This window comes from Hyperoodon ampullatus, assembly GCF_949752795.1.
Source record: "Hyperoodon ampullatus genome assembly, chromosome: X".
Classification (NCBI taxonomy): Eukaryota; Metazoa; Chordata; class Mammalia; order Artiodactyla; family Ziphiidae; genus Hyperoodon; species Hyperoodon ampullatus.
The window spans coordinates 2,207,371-2,222,770 of NC_136913.1; the positions used below are offsets into that span (position 1 = coordinate 2,207,371).

The 15,400-nt window shown below is 54.6% G+C and overlaps 1 protein-coding gene across 1 annotated transcript in view; it reads right to left on the bottom strand.

The window, feature by feature from the left end:
* The window catches only part of PRKX (protein kinase cAMP-dependent X-linked catalytic subunit), a gene marked incomplete at its 5' end in the record, with an annotated part of 83,471 nt that extends 69,365 nt beyond the window's left edge, over positions 1–14,106 (bottom strand). Inside the window, one exon of the mRNA XM_079727861.1 lies at positions 13,941–14,106. Within this exon, the coding sequence (XP_079583987.1) occupies positions 13,941–14,106 (166 nt within the window). The remainder of the gene's footprint in view (positions 1–13,940) is intronic.
* Between the last annotated feature and the right edge of the window lie 1,294 nt (positions 14,107–15,400).

Below are 15,400 nucleotides of genomic sequence, written 5' to 3' on the forward strand. Positions count from 1 at the left end.
AGGATTTCTGGATGCGCTAGAAATCTATCAAGATCCCTGAGGAGCGTTTGTTGGTGTGGGGCTTGGGGGTGCCTCTCGATAGCAGCCATACTAACAAGTAAAACAAAAATACAGAAAACACAAGAGCCCTCGAGGATGCATTTCACTGGTGATCAAAGAGACAACCATCATCACACGTCAGGTGGCTACTGGAAATTCCACCCAACACTCACGCGAGAAGGAGGGAAAAAAAGCAGATAATGCTTTCGTATTCTTACAAAAGTCATAGCGACCTCACAGTCCCATAAGGAACTCCCATGGGCCCCAGGACCCCACTTTGAGAACCACTTTCATCTTGGCTGTGGACCGACCGTAGCAACCCATCGCGTAACCGATGCGGTCTTTCAAGAGGCATTTCGTTCTGCCTCTTAAATAGACTATTTCGCAAGGCCCAGCATTTTCCAAACAGGATAAAGAAATATTTTTACAGTCTTTTTAGTTTAGGCTCTGCAAAGGAGACATATTTTGAATGAGTCTATTAGGTATTACAATCCACCCTTTTCATTCCCATTTAGTATCTATTTTGTGACCATTTAAGAGCTCACGGCACTAAATACAGGCATTCTGAAAACCTGAACAAACGACACCTGATCAAATATAACTGTCTCCCATTCAAAGTCTTTCTGATGATTCCCACTTCAAACCACAATCTCCTCACCAAGATCAAAGGTGTCATTTGAGAATGTGACAAAGACCCACTTTCCCTCAACAATCTTCCTCCACGATTTCCTACCTGTCAAGGATATCCAATTCCCACAGCATAACCCTCATTCCCCAAAGACGAAGGACGGAGACCAGGGGGTCTGGGAGGGAGCGACCTAAGGGTCCCCAGGAGTCATCTTAAAAGTCCCCCGTGGCCGCAGGTTGGGGTAAGCATGCACCCTTCATCTTTGCGCGATACACGCAAACCACATCCTGGGAAAGCCCATGGAATCCAAACATCTACTAAGAAGAGAAAAACGCGTGTCTCCCAATGCCCGTGCCTGAGTCTTGCCCAGCTGGAGCCAGAGGACGTGTTCATAACCCAAAGTACACTGCTCTACAAGCCCGGGCACGGCCAGTCCCTGCAGAGTCAGGACAGCCAGAGACCTGTTTCACAGGGCATGCCAGCCACTTGGGAAGTCAAGTTTAATGCTGGCAACAAATAAAATCGATAGAAAGACAAGGTCTCCATGCCTCAAGGGCCTTGAGAAAAGCTGCTCACTCCGTCTTGAAGGCCCTCCTGCAAATCTGCGGTCTTTCAAGAATCCACATGCAAGACTCCTGCTGTCTGTGCTACTGAGTGATTCCTGGACTGGACTGGCGGCCTCATTTTATACTAAGCCTGCCTTCTACTTTCCTTTCACTGTGTGATGTCTGTCACGATTCATTACTCTTTTCTGGGCTGTAAATGAAGCAGCCTGGAACCCGGGCCGTCAGAGGTTGCACTGTTTCCAGAACAAAAACGTTCTGAAGGGACAATTCAGAAACCACCTTCTGGGGCAGACTTGGAACTGTCTACCTAGGAACTACCTGCCCTGCTGACTTAACAGGAAGGCCAGGCAGCGGGCCTGGCAATGGGAGATGGCTTCTCCCATCCAAAGAGGTGGCCGGTCTCAGGTTTCATCAGAGTATTTGTCAACGTCTGAAGAACTGGAGTGTTTTCAACAGCCAGAAGGGTTCTCACCCCCTCAGCCAAAAACTTTCCCAGTGTACGTGGGTGTGTGCACACCTGTGTATGCAGTAGTGCAGGGAGAAACAGAAACACAGAAAACCACTGGACAACTAAAGAAAGAGGTTGGTTTCCCCTTGTACAAAGGTAGAAGATCTCCCACCGATAACCCAGGAGGTAAAGAGACCAGTCCACACACCCACCCCCCACCCTTCCCACGGATGGTTTTGCCAGTGGCATCTAGACAGGGATTGTAAAGCTGATGTCTAAAGCTGACGGCGCCCTTGTTTTACTTTTGCTTTTAAGGAAGCCGAGCAGCTGTCCTGAAATGCGCTGCACTTAGAAACAGGCTTCTGGAGCAGGTGGCCGCTGACTCGTTTTTCTCCATGCTTATTTCTGTGGCTTGTTCTCCCCAGGGAAGCAGCTGGGGCTTTTCATTCGTGGAAGGAGAACTGTAACGAAAGCAGCAGCAGCTGGGAGAGGGAAACAAACCTGTAAGAGGGTCAACCAGCCACAGTGCATAAAACACAAGACTCCCCCAACGACCAAGATGAGGCGGTGAGCCTTTGGGCTGCCCTGGGGTGGTGGGAAAAGATGACGCCGGCTTAGCAGTCCTCCTGGGTCACGATTCCATTTCTTCCACGGCCCTCTGGGATGCTCAGAGGAGGAGCCCAGAATCTCAATCAAAATACAACACTTTACTACCAGGTAAAGTAAATAAAGACCAAAAAAAGAAAGACAGGAAAAAAAAAAAAAAAACCCTACACAAAGAAGAGTAACATAAACCAAAAGCAAGCAGAAATAAAGACCTAACCCAGGTCTTTGTGTTAGGTCCTTACTAACTTTACAAGCAGAAAACAATGAAATTGAAAACAAAAGAGACTTCCCTGGTGGTCCAGTGGCTCAGACTCCACGCTTCCACTGCGGGGGGGCACGGATTTGATCCCTGGTCAAGGAACTAGATCCCCCATGCCGCGACTAAGACGCAGCGCAGAGAAATAAATAATAATAATAATAATTTAAAAAGAAAACAAGAAATCAATAGAGAAAAAACAATCAAGGCAACAAGAAGCTGCTGCTTTGACCCAAATCAATACAACAGATACCTCAGAATCTGCTACCAAAAGAACATGCTAATTAATCTTTTGGAGGATCAACTAAATGAAGGTCTTGGTGAGCAAAATCACTGCCAACAATGACTATTTATATTCAAGAATCCAATACTCTGACTCACTGGTGTTTTGGTTTTTTCTGGGTAGATGTTTTTTTCCCTTGAGGTGTAAGGATAAATGGAAACCAGCACCCAGGCAGAATTTCTAAAAGAGGAAACTCTAGATAGTTGGCCTTCTGGATGCTCATTCGATTTGGGGGGGCAGGGGTTGGGGGGAGACACTCCAAGCTAGAGTTTTCAATCTGTGCTGAATGATTTTTTTTGTAATTGTCCCCAAACATACGCTGGGTAACTACCCACCTCTCCTCGCTCCCACTGCACACACCCAGGCACAAGCTTCTGTCTGCTCCTCCAACCTCAGACCCCAGGTGCCCTCAGCATTACAAAGGCCGTCCTCTGAGCAGCGGAGCCCTGCCCGCCACACCCAACCCTCAGATCTGCCCGGTCTGGTCTTTTGTTCAGTGAAGTGGCTCCTGAGATAATGATCCAGCAGGGTGACATCATCAACCGAATGAACTGTCAACTGTTTTACAGGAACCCTGGGGAGGCTGCCCTCCGAACGCCTTCGATGAGCCGCCTCATCAAAACCGTGTCCAAAGGAGCCACGTCCAGAGGATGCACATAGACAGCAGCTCACGACATGGGAGCGCTGGGTGCAATGATTTTCAGGAACTCATGCATTTGAGCAGGGACTCTGGGAGACGGTTTGTTTTTCCTGTACCTGGAGGAAAAGCCAGCGTGAATTTCCAAATGGTAAGTGGGGTGAACAGACGTGCAAGGTGCCAAAGGTGGATCTTTTTTTCAAGCGTGGAATCACCCAGTGGGAGGGGACCTCGGACGCCCAGGGTCTAGTCTTGACAGTCCTCCTCGACTAAGCGGGCGGCAATGGGCCAAGCAGGTGTTGGGGAGGCCACGGCAGCACCTGGCATGAAATAAAGGCTGCAAGGATGGCCCAGAGGGGTCCAACGGGAGCCCCTACATGGGGACAAGGTGACTCACAGGACGGGTGACAGCCACCCACATGGAGAATGTCCCCTTCATGTTCCTACGCCCCAGGGGAGCAAGACCCACCCATGCCCGAGGAGGAAAGGATCTGCATCCTAGAACACATGCCCTCACTCCACCAGCAGCCTTGGCTGATACAGGGCGTTCCAGTGGGAGGAGCCTTGGGGACACTCAGGATGCTTGCCTGGAGTTCTCGATGGCTAACTCCAAAGGCACTGAATAGCTCTTTGTAACATATGCTCCTATTTGGACGCAACCCAGATGCCAAGCGGACGTTTACTGAAGTGCCCTAAGGACGTAGCAAGAGACGCAGCATCCTGTGCACCCAACCCAGCGTAGTATTGGAGATCCCTCCTCCCCGTGAAACGCAGGGGGGGCATGACGCTGCTGGAATTAGGAGCTGCTTAGATGCATTCGTCGTGTTGCTTTTATTATTCTTCCAAGGGTAACCTCAGGGTGGCGGGGGGAGAGCCTGCCAAGTTCCTCAAAACAAAAGATTAATAAACGTACCCCTGTTGTCCAATCAATCAACATGCTCAAGCCTCCTCGAGAACAATCCGCCCGCCGCCACCTTTACCTCCCGCCTCCGGGTGGGCACAAGCTTGGTTTCTGGGATTCCACGTGGCTAACCACACCTGCCTCCGCATGGGTCACAGCCGTGCGTCTAAAGGTCCATCCTGGGGCCAGAAGCTCCTCGAAGGTATAAGGCTTTGTCATCTCATCTTGGAGCAGTCCCGTCACTGGGGTTTCTCTTGCAACACGAGAACTGGTGCTGCTTGCCCGGGGAGGTGGCAGTTAGTGGTGACACCATTCCAGCCCCTCAAAAGAGGGCAAAGATGTGACAGCCTCAGGTAACTCAGTAATCCCTTCCCCAGCGTGCACAGCCACGCGCACACACACACACAATTTCCAGACCCATCTGTTGGTCAGTGGATCTCCCATTTCTCCTCCCAGGTAGTAACGGAAGAGCTTTTTATTGTTACTCTGGTCCCTGCATCTGTGGAAGTCAGTGCCGTCAGACCAGGGCTGAGGCCAGGCTGGGTGCAGCCATCCACCCGTCACGTTCCCCAAAGCGGTGCCGTGTCTCAGGTGAGGTGTACACAGTAGATTAGAAGAATCAGTGCACGATACACAGAATAAGATGTCCTCGTCCTAATCCCCAGAACCTGGGGACATGTCCGTTTACGTGGCAAAGGGGTGCTAACCACAGACTTGAATCAGCAGAGCCTTAATAGCGAGATGCCCCTGGGTTAGTTGGGTGAATCCAGTGGAGTCACCGGGGTTCTTAGAAGTATCCGAGAGAAACAGGAGAGAAATAGCATGAGAAGGGTTTGACCCGGCAATGCCGTCTTCAGTGATGAAGGAAGATTATCATAAACAAAGGAATGCGGGTGGCTTCTACAAGCTGCAAAAGGCCAGGAAACGAATTCTCCTCTGGAGCCTCCCAAAGGCACACAGCCTTGCCCACACCTTGGTTTTTAACCCAGCCATACTGGGAATTCCCTGGCGGTCCAGTGGTTAGGGCTGGGAGCTTTCACTGCCGAGAGCACGGTTCCGTCCCTGGTCGGAGAACTGAGATCCTGTGAGCTGCACAGCACGGCCAAAAAAGAAAGAAAGAAAGAAAAAAAAACAACCAGTAATACCATTTCCAGACTCCTAACCCTTGGAACTGCAGGTTAATCAATGCATGTTGTTTTAAGCCACTGAGTTTGAGGTAATTTGTTACAGTAGCCAAAAGGTGGGAAAGGCCACAAGAGAGATCACAACAGAAGACCAAGGGAAGAGAAGCTTGCACTGGGCTTCCTGTCCGGGCCCTGCCCTCCCCCCACCCTCCACACCTGCCGGCTCCCTGACTCCGGAGTCAGAAGAAGGAGGTGCTCTGAGCACCGGAGGGGTGGATGCACGACAGGTGTGCTAAGAGAAGCGAGCGCCAAATCCACACAGACACTATCGTATGTCCTGGAAAACGAGACGAGCCTGTGTTTGGAAAAGATGATGCTGGTGATGATGAAGGTGTTGATATTATGGTGTTTACCTTGGCTGCAATCAGCCAAGTCCACCTGGGGTGAGGCTCAACTAGTGCATCATGGGAACTCCAAAGAAGCTGAGGTACCGTATGATGCATTAAAAGGTTCATGGTGTGATGGGCTGAATTGCGTCCCTCCACCCAAAGAATTTCATCTAGAAGTCCTGACCCCCAGCACCTCGGGATGGGGCTGTATTTGGAGATGGGGTCTTTACAGAGGGGATGAAGGTAAAATGAGGTCACTAGGGTGGGTCCTGATCCCATAGGACTGGTGTCCTTATAAGAAGAGGAGATCGGGACATAGACACACACAGAGCGACGACCACGTGAGGACACAGGGAGGAGACGGCCGTCTACACGCCCAGGAGAGAGGCCTCGGGAGGGACCAGTCCTGCCCACACCTGGATCTCAGATTCCGGCCTCCAGAGCTGTGTGAAAATCAATTTCTATTGTTTAAGCCGCCCAGTCTGTGGTACATTGTTTCTCTAAGCAAATGAATGCAACAGGAGAAACAAAATGGGGTCCATCCAACACAGTGAAATATGACTCAGCCATAAAAAGGAATGAAGCACTCACATAGGCTACCAGGATAAAATTCAGGAATGTGAAGCTCAGTGAGAGAAGCCAGACACAAAAGGCCAGACAGTGTATGATTCCACTGACGTGAAATGTCCACAACACGCAAATCCATAGAGACACGGGTTAGTGTTTGCCAGGGGGGCTGGGGAGTGACTGCTTAATGGGTAGAGAGTGTCCTTTGGGGGCTGATGAAAATGTTTTGGAACCAGATAGAGGCGGTGGTTGCACAACACTGTGCCACTGAATTGTCCACTTTAAAACACCCTTCTGTGCATTTCAATTAAACGAAAGTTTCCCAAGTGTCAGAAGTGATGCAGAGGATGCTGGTGGAGGGTGGCAGGATGTGGCAGCAGGTGGCGGAAGGTGATGGTGATGATGTAGATAACGACACAGACGTCCCCCAGGCGGATCAAACTAACCACGTCCCGAACGGTACTCCTGGTCTTTCCCCCCAAACACTGCTCCATCCCTAACCCCCTCCATGTCTCCAAGTGGTGGCACAGCTTTCCAATCATGTAACCCCCAAACCTTGGAGCTACCCCTGATTCTTGTCTCAGCCACTGTTAGGGACTCTGCATGTCTGTGTCTCCCCCAAATTCATACGGTGAAGCCCTAACTCCTGGTGGGACCGTATTTGGACATGGAACCTCTAAGAAGATAGAATGAAGTCATAGGGGTGGAGTCCTGATCCAAGAGGGCACTTCCTTCTCCCTGCACAGGCATCCAGGAGAGGACGTGTGAGGACATGGCAAGGAGACAGCCACCTGCCAAGCAGGACCCCTGTGCTCTCACCAGACACCCCATCAGCCAGCACCCTGACCATGTGGGGAGAAGACCCCCAAATGCCCCATCCTACCTCACTCCTCCCGGGGGTCCCTGTGAAAAATCAAGGGAGATGACTGTGCTCTGACCAGAACGCTAGGCATGACCTTGAAAAAGTGAACCTTCCTTTCTCAGTTCTTTACTGTTCTTCCCAGCAAGAAGGAGCATTTGTAGTTCTCAAAGAAAAGAGGAAAATGGGAAACGTTTTAAATGGTGTGAAGGTGGTGACATGTGGGTGTTTGAAAACAAACAAACAAACTTGGGGGAAAATACCAAGAAAGCCCCAAGAAGCTGCTCCTGAGACTGAAGGAGACGGACTGAGAATCGTGAACACGTGTTTCTCGGGAAGAACATCGTGCTGACAAGCTTCAAGTGACCCCGGAAAGGGGAAGCGTGTGTCTGTGTCACGTGGTGCTTCCGCCCTTTTATTCCAGTGACAGACACGGCCTCCTTGGTGGTCCCCCACTGCGGAGAGACCCATCCCGGAAACAGGTCTGAGACCAGCATCATGGCGCCATGTCCTCGTCCCCATGGATGAGCCAAGTCGGGACAAGGAGGGTTGTCCCCAGATCCAGGGAGAGAGGTGTCCTCCTGTAAGGAATCCAGGATGCGACAAGGTGAGGCTGCTGCTCGGGCAGCCACCTGCACCCCAAAGGCAGAAGCTCAGGAGGAAGAAGGCAGGGCGACATGGAAGGAGAAGTCAACCCAGTGTTATGGACTGGATGTCTGTGCCCCCCCAAATTCCCATGTTGAAGCCCTATCCCCCCAGACCAATGGGACGGTATCCGGAGGTGGGTCTTTGCAAAGTAATCAGGATGAGATGAGGTCACGAGTGGGGTTCCCAGGATGGGATGAGTGTCCTTATAAGAGCTTTGTACTCGCCACCATCTGAGCACCCAGCAGGAAGACAGCCAGTGCAACCCAGGAGAGAACTCTCACCAAAAGCCAACCACGCTGGCACCTTGATCTCGAACTTCCAGCCTCCAGAACCGGGAGAAATCAATCTCAGTTGTTGATAAGACACCCAGTGGACGGTATTCTATTATGGCAGCTGGTGCCCATCAAGAAAACAAGGTCGGGATGGATTCAAGATGGCGCCCCTTGGCCTGACCACATGGGAACTAACCCTGCCCCATCCAGCTCGGGGGATGACCTCTGTCAAACAGTGAGCTCTGCTTTAGCCACACCCACATGCTGTGTGAGATGAGGACACCCTCGGAAAATACGTGTAAGCTGGTGTCCTCCACCTCCAAGGATTTGGGGAAACTGCTTCATGGACCAAGCTGTAAAGCCACGTAGAAATCAGCTCTGCAATCCTCTCTGGCAGGTGTATTCGTTTCCTGGGGCTCCCGCAGACTGTGAGCTTAAAGCCACAGGCATCCATCCTCCCCCAGTCCTGGAAACCAGACATCTGAGGTCAAGGTGTCCCAGGGCTGAGCTCCCTCCAGAGGCTCCTTGGGGAGGATCCCTGCCTCTTCCAGCTTCTGGGGTTTCCAGGCGTCCCTGGGCTTGTGGCCCCATCCCTCCTGTCTCTGCCTTCATCTTCCCAGGGCTTCTCCTCTGTGTCTGTGTCTCTCTTCTCCTCTTCTGTGTCTTAGAAGGACCCTGTCACTGGATGTAGGGCCACCCTCCTCCAGGAGAACCTCATCTCAGACCCTTCACTGCATCACATCTGCAAAGACCCCGTTTCCAAACAAGGTCCCGGTTCCCAGGTTCTGAGAGGACATGAGTTTGGGGGGAGAAGGGCGACTCTATCCGACCCAGGACAGCAGGTTCTGTGTGCACGTGTCTGTGACCCGTTGCTCATCCCTGCCTCTCTCACTGACTGTACATTTCTCCTCCTGGCTGGTCCTCATCTGACCGCCCCCCCATCCCATACTTTCTATCCTCTGGCCCATTTTCCTTTTCTCCTCCCGAGCAGGGACCTATGGGCTCTGCATCTCCTAAGCTTCTCTTCCCAAAGTCCCACCCCTCCCTCCGCCCCGCTGTCCCCTTGGAGATGGAAAGTGAGAAGGCTGAGTGTGTAAGAGGAAGAGGACGTGGCACAGGCGGATCCACGGAGACAGAGAGCAGACGGGGGTTCCCAGCAGCCGGAGGAAGCAGGGGGTGACTGCTCACAGATTTCGGGTCACCCTGCGGGGGCAGCAGACGAAAATGCTCTGGAACCTCACAGAGATGAGGGTCGTGCGACTTTGTGAATGTGTGAAGCGCCACGGCATGGTTCCCTTTGAAATGGTTCCTTTTGTGTTACGTGAATTTCACTGCCATTTTTTAAAAATGAGAAGGAACAGGGACTTCCCTGGCGGTCCAGGGGTTAAGACTCCGCGCTTCCACTGCAGGCGGCTCGGGTTCGATCCCTTATCAGGGAACTAAGATCCCGGGCTTCCCTGGTGGCGCAGTGGATGAGAGTCCGCCTGCAGAGGCAGGGGACACGGGTTCGTGCCCCGGTCCGGGAAGATCCCACGTGCCGCGGAGCGGCTGGGCCCGTGAGCCATGGCCGCTGAGCCTGCGCGTCTGGAGCCTGTGCTCCGCAACGGGAGAGGCCACAACAGTGAGAGGCCCGCGTACTGCAAAAAAAACAAAAAAGGGACCTAAGATCCCACATGCCACTTGGAGTGGCCAAAAAACAAGTAAACTTTTTTTAATGAGGAGGAACAGCCTGCAGGACTTCTGTAAGACGAAATATTCTTTTCTAGTATTTTCCGTAATTTCATAAAAAGAAATATTCTTCTCTCGTATTTTACCTAACTTTCGAAGTTCCTCTCATGCTCTTAAGTTGAAACTACCATTCACACCCACTCAAGGTAAATCAGATTAAAAGGTGAACACGATTTTCTGGGTATCATTACACAATAAGCAACATTCCCTGCTAAAGGCTTCTGTCAACATCGCCCCAAGAGAAGTCATTCACATGCAGTGGGAAATCTCCCCAGGGCGGATTCCACCCGCCTCCAGGGCGTGCTGCTCCTGTGATGGTTTGGGAGTCCAGGTGGGAGGGAGAAAACTTAGGGCCGGTTCTGGGGAACCAAGAGTGCATGAGACACTCGTATCAGCAGGGAGGAAAATGAACGTAAGAGACAAACAGCGCAGGTTTAATTAATCACTACGGAAGGTCTCCTCGGTCTAAAGAAAATACAACTTTCTGACAGCGCGATGTGATAGTAAAAAAATACAAGTGTCAGGCGTGAGCGCGTCTCTGTGGTCAGGGAACGAGCTCTGTGCCTCGATCTCAGTGCTGGTGGCTGCCCAGATGGATGTACAGGATAAAACTGCACAAAACTACACGCATGCCCCCTCCTCACAAACTCAAACGAGTGCCCATGAAAAGTGGGAGCACTGATTAAGGTCTGTGGTCTCTTAGCAGGATGGACCCCACGCCGGCGCGCGTCCTGGTTTTGATATTGTGTGACACCTACAGAAGACGTCACGGGGGTGAACTTCATGACGGGTGCAGATTTTGGAATCTCCCGTGCGCCTATCGTTATTTCAAAGCATTTATCTTTAATAGCACCAGTGTTTGTGCTCATAGCAAGAAATCAAGCTTGGTTACTGGGACCAGGCATGTGGACCAGGGGCTGCACACCATTCCTTCCATAACTGAGCCTGTTTTTCAATCTACGAAATCAGTTTGGCCAAGACAGGACCCAAGGTCCCTTCCACGCTCTTTAAAAAATGCCCATGTGATTTTTCACCGACACTAGCTGAGCTTTCTTCCAAGCTGTCTGAATTTGTGGAGAGCTAATCAACCTCGAACACGGACAACTTCCTATAGATGGTTTATCCAGGAGCACAGAATAAGGACATCTGAGACCTTACTGGTCACTGACTTTCCTGCTTATTCTATCTCCAAGGTGTCATGGCCGCCCCGTGAACTGGGCCATCTGCTTCCAGCTGGGTCTTGGTATCCCGGTGCCAACCCTCCTGGGGGGTCCCGCCGTCTGAATAGCCACTGCCGGTTTTGCTAAATCATGCAGAAGCACATCTGTGCCCACCTGCCGCGTTCCACCTGCGCTGATCATCACAACCGTCCTTGGGGGATTGTGAGTCAGCAATTCTGTCCCACGGGTGCCTCCCCCGGGGCCCAGCTCACAGGCAAAAGAAAAGGATGAATAAAATGCCTGTTGGTGAGAAAAAGAAGAGCTCACACACCGGAGTGGAGATCAGACCAGGTGAAAATGCACCACTGTGAGAGGCCAGAACTTCAGAACTTCAGGGTGGAGGACAAGCCCAGCCAGCCTGGTCCTTCCACCCTGACTCATTCTGGAAGGTTCCAAGGGCATGGGGATTGTGGTTATGTTAAGATAGGCTGAGAGGTTTGTCAGGGTGTTTTGTGGTTTTCTGTTTTGTGTGTGGGTTCGTTTCAAGTTGTGGAAAACAGCCTTGCTCAGCTGGAGAAATGTATACAGATGGCCTCAAGACGATTCAGATCCACTGGAGGTGCCTGTTTGCGATGGGGGACAGTTAGGAATGGGTCCAGGAGGAGTCAAAAGGGAACTTAGGTTTCCTGGGCCCGAAGCTTAGGAGGAAGAGGCACCATACTGGCCCCAACTGCGTTCTAACTGTGGGAAAAGAGCCCAGCGTAGCCCCTCACTTTTGTCCATGACACCTCATGGTCTAAACTTACTGGAAACTCTAACACCTCTGATGGGTTTGGGACTTTTTACCACCTTATTCTTAGTTTCTTAGATGAACCATGCACAGATAAATCTGGAATATTAAAGAAAGTTCTGGCAAAAGGTGATTTTAAAAACCCACCAAAACTGCAAAGCCACACACACACACACACACACACACACACCCTGGGTCCCAGGCCCCTGCTGGTCCAACATCCTGAACGTGTGTGACCTGGCTCTCCCTTCACACCCTTGGAACCCACAGGAAGTTATCCTTGAAGACCAAGTATCTTCTGCATTAAGAAAGGGAAAGACAACTGGAGAGCTCATTTCCCACCCCCCACCCGGCCCTGCTCGGTCCCCAGAGGCAGTGACATTCTATTTTTAAGGACAAGACGACCCACTGGGCACCCTACGCCCACTAGGCAGCGCCCAAAGCCCCCCCAGGCAGCTGCAGACACCAGGCTACGTCACGTCCGCAGCCCACCCGCCAGCCCATGCCCCGCCTGATGCCCTGGCACCTTTCACAATAGACTTGCTTAAGTGCCCAGAACAGATCCTGTTGCCAGCGCTGCGTGCCAAGGGCCGCCGGGTCCTCCAGCAACTTTCCATTGTTGAATTGTGTTTCCACCTACCGGTGTGACTGCACTGGGCTAGGTTTCTATCCTGCTCTCTTACCCTGCAAAACACAGCCAGCTTTTAAAGCAGCCCTGCAGAGCGCCCCAGGGGGAGGGAGGGAGGGAGGGAGGGAGAGAGAGAGAAGATGGAGAAGATCAGACAGAGAGACACACACAGAGAAAAACAGGAAAGGGAGAGAGAGAGAGAGAGAGATGAAAGAGGAGATGGACAAGAAGGCTCAGAGGGAGAGGAGGAGAGAAACAGGAGAGAGGGAGGGTGCTTTCTTTCCCCTCCGTCCCAAACCAGGCTTCCTGGGCACTCCTTCCTCACAGCCAACTACACACGGGCAAAAGCCTACTGACGGAAAAGGGAAGGTTTCAAGGTCACTCTGAGTGGTTTTCATGCCACTCTGAGTAGTTTTCATGCCACTCTGGCTGTGCCCCTTGGTCATATGAAGCCCCAAGCCATGCCCTTGAGGCCAATGCTTCCTCCTCCCTTCCAAGAGAGGGTGGGGAAGGGCCCCAAGAAGTACCTGGGTACCCCTGCTCCAGGGTCATTTACGGTATGTGCCCCCTTCCCCACGGATTCTTTCCTGACAGGTTGGGACAACTTCCTTAGCAACAAAGAGTTGCTAAGAAGCCACAGGCTGGCTTGAGCCCACAGCCTGAAGGCAGCACCCTTGAGGAGTTGGGATATTCTGACCCACTCAGGGCGGGCTCCACACACCCACACGTTTTGGGATCCAGGCACTCAGGGGACTGCAGACTTCACGTTTCCAGCTGCCTAGGAGCGGTCAGGTTCATAGGAGGACGACAAAAAGGAAATCAGTGCCGGATAAAAGAAATGCCCAGTTCCGGATACACGGCCGGAAAATGCGGCAGGGTAAGGATATGCGTAATTCAGCCGCCCCGCGCCCCTAAAACGCCACGGGACACCTGACCTCCCAGTTCTCAAGTCCAGGCGGGAGCCTCCTGACGCGGGGCAGAGAGGGAGCCTGGCCAAGGTGAGGTCTGCAAGGGTCTCCGCGGCCGCCGCCGCCTCCGTCCCCGGGAGCCCCTGCCCGCGAGGGCGCGCGACGTCCTCAATGCGACGTGACCCCAGCAAGTTCTGGGACGTCGTGGGGGGCCAGACACCGGGGAGGTTGTTGGGGGGCGGGCGGGAAGGTCTAAATCAGGAGACTTTGGGGGTGCGGGGCACAGCGCCCGCAGGTGGGGAGGCTATCGGGGGCCGGAAGAAAGCCCTCCAAGTCTCGGGGCGTTCGGGGGACCCAGGGCGCACGCGGAACCCCGCGCGGAGACCCCGAGCAGGCGGGACCAGGCAGGGCCCTCCCCGGGCGGCGGCCGGGCGACCGCACACAAGCCTTTTGTCTGATGCCGGCTTCCCGGGCGGCGCCGGGCCCCCGCGCGTCGCACTCACCCACGGTGGCCAGCGTGTCGAAGTCCTGCGGGCGGTAGGCGGGCGGCTCCGGCGAGGGCGCCCCGGGGCCGGGGAAGTGCGCCGGCGCGCCGTCGGGGGTCTCCCCCGAGCTCTCTCGGGAGGCGGCGTCCGCCGCGGCCGCCTTGGCCACCCCGGGCGCCTCCATGGGGGCGCGCTCAGGTCCGGGTCGCCGGGCCGGGCCGGGGGGCGCGGGGGGCCGGGCTTCCCGGGACGCAGCCTCGGAGGGCGGCGCGGCGGCGGCGGCGGCATCAGCGGCGCCCACCCATGCGCGGCCCCGGCCTCCCGGTCGGCGGCCGGGCGCAGCTGGCGGCGCGGCGGGGACAATGGCGGGGCGCGGGGCGGCGATCAGGGCAGGAGCGGCGGCGGCAGCCGATGGGAGTAGCCAGCGGCCTCTGGGGGCGGGCGCGGCGCGGCCTGGGCGGGGGGCGCGGCCCGGGCGGGCGGGCGCGAGGCGGGGTCCTGGCCGCGGCCGCCCGGCTGCCTGTTCATTCCTCTCGTCCCGCGCCCGCCGCCGCCGCCGAGCGGGTGCTGCCTGCAAGCTGCTGGGGGGCCGGGCGGAAGCGGCCTGGGCGGGGCCGCCCGCTCCTTCAGCCCGCCCGGGCGCCGGCCCGGACTCCGCCCGCCCGGCTGGGGGTGTGGCCCGCGCGGCTGGGGGTGTGGCCCGCGCGGCTGGGGGTGTGGCCCGCGCCGCCGCGCCCCGCCCCCTCCGCGCCCCAGCCCTGGGACCTCAGGGCCCGGGCGCCAGGGGCCTCTCCCGCCATTCTGGGGCGGGCGCGTGCGGGCGCGGGCGGGGGGGGTGCCTGCGCGGCCTCCGCGCCCCGGGGCGCCCCAGGGATGGGGTCTCGGCCGAGCGCCCCCGGGAGACGCACGGGCCTGTCCCCGCGCCCGCTGCGCCCCATCCCGGAAGGCTGCGGGGAGGCGGGACCGGCTGGGGAGCGGGAGGGCGTGGCTTAAAGAAAAGTAAAGTTAAAAAATAAAGCTGGAGTTGGATGCGGATGGGGCGCGCTCCGCCGACCGCGCGGTGCCCGCGAGTCCCGGCGGGTGGCCGCCACGTCTGGCGAATAACCACCGGGACCGAGGCCGCTCCCAGCCCTGGCTTGCTGGACTGCCGTCATGTAAGAGACGCACCATGGGGGAGGCGCGGAGCTGCGCTCCCGGAGCGTTTCTTGACAGCTTCCGATAAATCTTTAATTATTTCAAAGAACCATTTTTTAAAATACTAAGAGGCAGCTAACAATCAGACAACTGCCAAATGCGGCGCACGCAACTTGACGGGCAGCTGGTGTAAACACACCAGGGACGATTTCGGAAAAGAAACGCAGGACGGTCACAGACAAACTACACAACGGTAGCGTTAGGTTTTTCCTAATGGGAAGTGTGTCCCAGGCCATCTTTGGTTATAGTGATACCCCCAAATGTCGGGGCTGTATCTGAAATGC